Genomic DNA, 6,000 nt, shown 5'->3' on the forward strand with positions numbered 1-6,000 from the left:
CAAGGCTCCTGAGTGGGCCTTGGCTCTCACGGCCCCTGTCTCCTCTGCCCCTGCAGACTGCAACTACGAGGGGAGGAAGGTGGGGAACGGCCAGGTGTTCACCTTGGACGATGAGCCCTGTACCCAGTGCATATGCCAGGTGAGCTGGGCCTGGGGACCCTGGACCTGCTGGGCCAGGGGCTGCTTCTAGCCTTTTGTCCCTTTGTGAAACTTGGAGCCCCTTAGCCAGTGTACGCCCGTCTTCCGCCTGCCATTCTTCAACTTCAATTACCTGCGGGGATACCTTCGGATTTGATGGTGTCCTCTACCTTTGTTGTTTCCTTAAGGCAGCCCCACTGTGTTTGGCTTCACCTGTTGTTCAGGTGAGGGTCAGGCCCTGCAGCTTCTGCCCCAGATCTTTCCGTGGGTCCAACTGCTGGTGTAATATGTCCTTGAGGGCGCTGCTGTGGAGGGGTGAGATGCTCCAGGCTTCCTCACGTGTCTCCTTCTGCTTCCCCAGCTGGGAGAGGTGAGCTGCGAGAAGACGCCCTGCCAGCAGGCCTGCTCGGACCCCTCCACGCCCCCCAGGGACTGCTGCTCCTTCTGTCCAGGTAAGTGGCCTCTGCATCCTGGAGCCTCACCACCGTCCTTTTCCACTTTGCTTTTCTGCCCAGAAACACAGAACTTGTACAGGGCTGGATGTGAGAAACCCAGGCTCAGAGAGGGAACGTGGCCTGCTCCAGGTCACACAGCCAGCACGTGGTGCGCCCAGGCCCAAGCCTGGGCTTGCTGACCCTCGTCAGTGCTATGCCACACTGCGCCGTGCCGTCTGACGAGTCTGTTTACTGTTCCTTTTTCTTCTTCATTTCCTCCTTTCTGAATCTCTCCCTCTGCTTTCTTCCTTTTTTAAAAATTAGAATTTAGGAACTGAATCAACTTTGCAGAAGAATAATTGCTAACATGTATTGAGTATCCATTATGTGTCAGGGAACATGTATTGAATGTTATTTCTTTTTTTTTAATTGTGGTGTAATTGACATGTAACATTATATTGGTTTCAGGTGTACAACATAAAGATTCAAACTTGTATATATTGCAAAATGATCACCACAGTAAGTCTAGTTAACATCTGTCACCCCACATAGTTACAAAATATTTTTTTCCTGTGATGAGAACTTCTATGATCTAATCTCTTAGCAACTTTCAGGTATAGTATTTCAATGCAGTATTATTAACAATAGTCACCATGCTGTACATTATATCCCAATGACTTATTTATTTTGTAACTGAAAATTTGTGCCTTTTGACCCTTCAGCCATTTTGCCCACCCCTCTCCTCCCACCTCGGGCAACCACCAACCTGTTCTCAATATCTGTGTGCTCAGTTTTTTTTTTTAAAAAAACGATTCCGCATATAAGTGAGATCATATGGTATTTATCTTTCTCTGATTTATTCATTTAGCATAATACCCTCTAGGTCCATCCACGTTATTGCAAATGGTAAGGTTTCATTCTTTTTTGTGGTTGAATAATATTCCATTGCGTATATATATATATACACACCACGTATTTATCCATCTTTATCTGTCGATCGACACTTAGGTTGTCCCCATGTCATGGCTATTGTAAATAATGCTGCAGTGAACCTTGGGGTGCATATATCTTTTTGAATTAGTGTTTTCATTTTTTTTTTGGATATATACCCGGTAGTGGAATTGCTGGATCATATGGTAGTTCTATTTTTAGTGTTTTAAGAAACCTCCATACTGTTTTCCACCGTGGCTGCACCAGTTTACATTCCCACCAACAGTGCACGAGGGTTCCCTTTTCTCTACTTCCTTACCAACAGTTGCTGTGTCTTGTCTTTGTGATGATAGCCATTCTGACGGCTGTGAGGTGGTATCTCATTGTGGTTTTGATTTGCATTTCCGTGATGATTAGTGATGTTGAGCATCTTTTCATGTCCCTGTTGGCCATCTGTTTGTTTTCATACGTCTTATTTCATTTTCACAGCAACTCTTTGTGTTAGATACTATTAGCATCCCCATTTTCCAGCTGAGGAAACTGAGGCACAGAGAGGTGAAGTGAGGTGCTCAAGGTCACACAGCTGGTTGGCAGTAGAACCAGGATTTGAGCCCAGAGTCAATGCTTTTAGCTACTCTGCTACATTGACTCCTGAAAATGATTCACATCTGTTCGTCTCTCTCTATCATGAGTGTTTGTTCATGTGGATCTTTTTGCAGAGGTATAAACAGGACATGGACAACCTACTGTAACACACAGTTTCAAAATATTGATGTAGCCCACAGCTGGCCATTTAAAAACGCTCCCAAATACTATGGTTTGCTTACCCCTTCCCTTTTTGGTTGACATTTAGGTGGTTTCTTTTTTCCTCTTCTTTTTTTTTTTTTTTTTCTATCCATAGTGGACCCACTGTGAAAAATCTTTGGTCAGACAACTTTTGTTTTCAAATTTTATGAGTTGCATTCAGACCCTGTGGTTAATAGGTGCAGTAACTAGGTCACAGGGTGTCGGGAGTGGTTTGGTGACTCCTAGGGCATGACAGCAGGTTACCAGATGGGGTCCTAGAGAAAGGGGAAACTTACAGAGACGTAGCTGGTGCCCCATATGCCCACCAACTCTACACTGTGTGTTTTGAATTTAATTTTTCCAGGTTAACATGTCCATAAAGTACCTTACTGGTGGCTATTGTACATTTTTAAACTTCCAGCAAGACAGTGAATTTTTCCACGGATTTGTGGCCTGAATTTCCTCTTGTATAAAATACCTCTTTAACTCCTTTGACCTTTTGAAGAGGACATCCTGTATTTAGGGCAGCTCTTCAGTTCTGTGGATGGAGAGAGGCTGTCAGGACTGCTGGGGCTGGAAACATCCTGATCCCATATAGTCATTATGTTGGGAACTGTTGAGTGATTATAGATTCGACCTTAACCAGCACAAAACCCTCTGCAAGCTGAGGGATACTATTCCCCTGCTTTCTAGAGACTAATCGTTAGCTAAGGTGCCAGGCAGTGTCTGGAGCCTTTTACCTGTATTGTCTCATTTAAATGCCCCAGGAATGTTTATGCATGGGTGCTCTTATTGTCTCCATTTTGCAGATGGGGAAATGGAGGCTCAGAGAAGTTAAGTTTCTGTCTTTTTAAAAAGAATTTATTTATTTTAAAATTGTTTTTGGCCGTGCCACACAGCTTATGGGATCTTAGTTCCCCAACCAGGGATGGAACCCGGGCCCCATGCAGTGGAAGTGCCAAGTCCTAACCACTGGGCCGCCAGGGAATTCCCAAGTTTCTGACTTTAAGGCCACGTTCTAGGTGGTAGTGTCGTCGGACTCAGGGCCAGGTCTCTCTGATTCCTCACCCCATGCTCGTTCCCATTCTGCTCTCCTGCCTCCTGATGGGGAAACTGAGGCCCAAAGAGATGAGATGCAGAGCCCACCTCCTTCTCCTGGGGCACCTGCCTCAGCTGCGTTCACCATGTGCGAACTTGTTTTAAGAAGAAATGCTTTTTACTGAAATACGAGGTGAATTGTTTCCTTTTGATAATTAAAAAAAAAAGAACAGCTTTCTTGAGATATAATTCACACACCCTGTAAGTCACACGCTCAAATGACACAATTCAGTGGTTTTTAGTAAAGTGGTTTTTGTGATTATCCTTTTGATGGTTTATATATATATTTCAATTGAGGTATATTTGATGTACAATATTATATAACTTTCAGGTGTACAGCAGGGTGATTCACAATTTTTAAAAAAGTTATAGGTTATCTTTTGATGATTTTTAAAATGTAATCATTCCAGTTTGTAATGTGTTTACCAGCCTCCGTCTCCTCCCTGATCATACCTTTCTCCAATATTCTTCCTTCCTTCCCTTGTTCTCCCGCCATGGATTAAGACCTTATGATGCGCTGGCCTCCAGGCTGAGACTTAAAAGCAAATTTTTTCAATAGACTTTTTTTTTTTAAAAGCATTTTTAGGTTCACAGCAAAATCGAGCAGAAGGTACAGACAGCTCCCCGAATCCCCCTGCCCCCGCCCCACGCACAGCGCCCCCTGCTGTCAACATCCCCCACCAGATGGTACATTTGCTACAATCAATGAACCGACTCTGACACGTGATTGTCACCCAAAGTCCAGAGTTTACATTTGGGTTTAGGCTGAGACCGCTCAGGCTCCGTTTCATTCAGTCCTCATTGCGTGGCCTGTGTGGTCATCACTGTTATTATGATGCCCATTTTACAGATGGGGAAATGGAGGCCCAGGGGTGTTATGTGCCTCGTACAAGGTCACACAGCCAGTGCCTTGGTGAACTGTCTCTCTCTGCTCATGGTTCCTTTTGGGTCTTCCCTTTCCTGGAGACAGGAGCCGGCGGGATCCCCCAACCCCAACGGCCGGTGCACAGGGACCCTTAAGGGCCAGAGCTGGGGCACTGTCCTCGGTGCAGCTCATCCCAGACCTGCCTCAGTCGTAGGGGAGAACCATTGTGCATCTTCTTGCCCCGCCCCCTCTCTAGATTCCCTGGAAGAAAGCCGGGGTCTCTCCCCTCGTGGAGACGTTGAGCTCAGCAAAGTGGCCCGGACCCCCCGTGGAGACCCTGAGGCCCTGCTCAACTGCAGCTCCTGCCCGGGGCCCCCAGCGGTGTCACCTCGGAGGCCAGCGCTGCAGCTCCTCCAGCTCCTCCTGAGAACAAACCTGTCTGACGTGCAGACTATACCCGTGAGCCCCTCAGGAGCCCAGGCCTTACCCTCACCCCCTTTGGGGCCAGGGGGCATGTTCCCAGGGGAGCCCGGGGCCTCCCAGCCCCCTTGGCCCTCACCAGGGCCTTCAATCCCTCCAGGAGCCTCCTCTCTACCTCCGGCCTCTCCCGGGGCTCCCGGGCCACCTCCTGTTACTCCAGAGCCCTCGTCCTCGGCCTCCGGGGCCCACACAGCATCCAGACAGCCTTCTCTGCCTGCCACCATCCGGCGTAGAGCCTCAGCCCTTTCCACGATGGGCCCCAGCCCCTCAGAGCCCCCCGTCGCTATCCTCAGGCCTCGCAGGCTCTCTCCAGCCGCCTCCAGACTCTCTGCAGCCCTTGCAGCCACGGCCAGCCCTGGCCCCCAGGAGCCCACCATGGGGCCCTCACAGGAGGAGTCCACAGTGTAAGCAGGACTCCGTTGCAGGGCCGTGCCCGGGAGACGCCAGACAGAGAAGGCTCTGCCAGAGGCCCTGGGAGCTTGCAGGGTGGCTCTGGGGGCCAGTGAGGCTGCCGACTCCTTCAGAACCCCTGGCGGGGATGGAAAACCCTCAGGGCCCGATGTAGCCTTGCTCCCAGGAAGCATCTGGGATGTGTTGTGAGACTCCAGCAACACGTTCTCCACCGTCAGCATCCTCCCTGGACTGCGTGGGCCGCCTGTCTTCTGAGAAAGGTTGGGGCAGCTGAGTCCCTCCTCTGGAGCAGGAGGGTCCGAGGGGCCTGGGATTCCACTGAGATTGTGCCACCAGCTGTCATGTGTCCTCACCCGAGGTTTCCTGATTAAAATCTGTCTCGGTCTCCCCCAGGCTGCCCTGCTCATTCACTTCTCGCCTTTGGACAGGTGGGAAAACGTCACTGCAAGCCCACAGGTGATGAGCTAGTGCCCACCTCAACCCCCAGCTCAGGAGAAAAGCCTGCAGAGACCTGGGGCTAGATGGGGAGGGGTCTTAGGTAAGTACCTGGTGGCCTGTGATGCTAGGAGACTTCTGAAGTGAGGGGCCGGAAAAGACGGATGGGTTCCCCGGGAGGGAATAGTAGGCAGGTGGAGTCTTAGGGCCTGTGCTTAGCTTTAACATCTGTGGGCCGAGGGAGGCAAGCAGGAGGCAGGGGTGGGCCCGGCAGTGGCACGGTCTCAGCCAACCCCCTGTGGAGCTCTGAGGCTGGGCTGGCCTTCAGAGTCAGCCCGAGTTGGGACAAGGGGACAGGGCTTTGTGCCCCCATGTTGGCCAGTAATTCTGTCTGTGGGAAGCGGGCCCAGGAAAGGGGTGTCA

General features: G+C 50.0%; 1 protein-coding gene across 8 annotated transcripts in view; it reads left to right on the plus strand.

The window, feature by feature from the left end:
* VWCE (von Willebrand factor C and EGF domains) overlaps positions 1–5,527 on the plus strand; it is a 34,444-nt gene extending 28,917 nt beyond the window's left edge. For 7 of the 8 annotated variants that reach the window (XM_067748837.1, XM_067748838.1, XM_067748841.1 and 4 more), the window contains 4 exons: positions 57–139; positions 500–590; positions 4,508–4,710; positions 4,832–5,527. In XM_067748837.1, coding sequence (XP_067604938.1) covers positions 57–139; positions 500–590; positions 4,508–4,710; positions 4,832–5,296 — 842 coding nt within the window. In that variant the 3' untranslated portion in view covers positions 5,297–5,527. Of the gene's footprint in view, positions 1–56; positions 140–499; positions 591–4,507 lie in introns of all 8 variants that reach the window. The other variant, XM_067748839.1, reaches the window with a different exon arrangement.
* The last annotated feature ends 473 nt before the right edge of the window (positions 5,528–6,000 follow it).

This window comes from Pseudorca crassidens, chromosome 9 (assembly GCF_039906515.1).
Source record: "Pseudorca crassidens isolate mPseCra1 chromosome 9, mPseCra1.hap1, whole genome shotgun sequence".
Lineage (NCBI taxonomy): Eukaryota > Metazoa > Chordata > Mammalia > Artiodactyla > Delphinidae > Pseudorca > Pseudorca crassidens.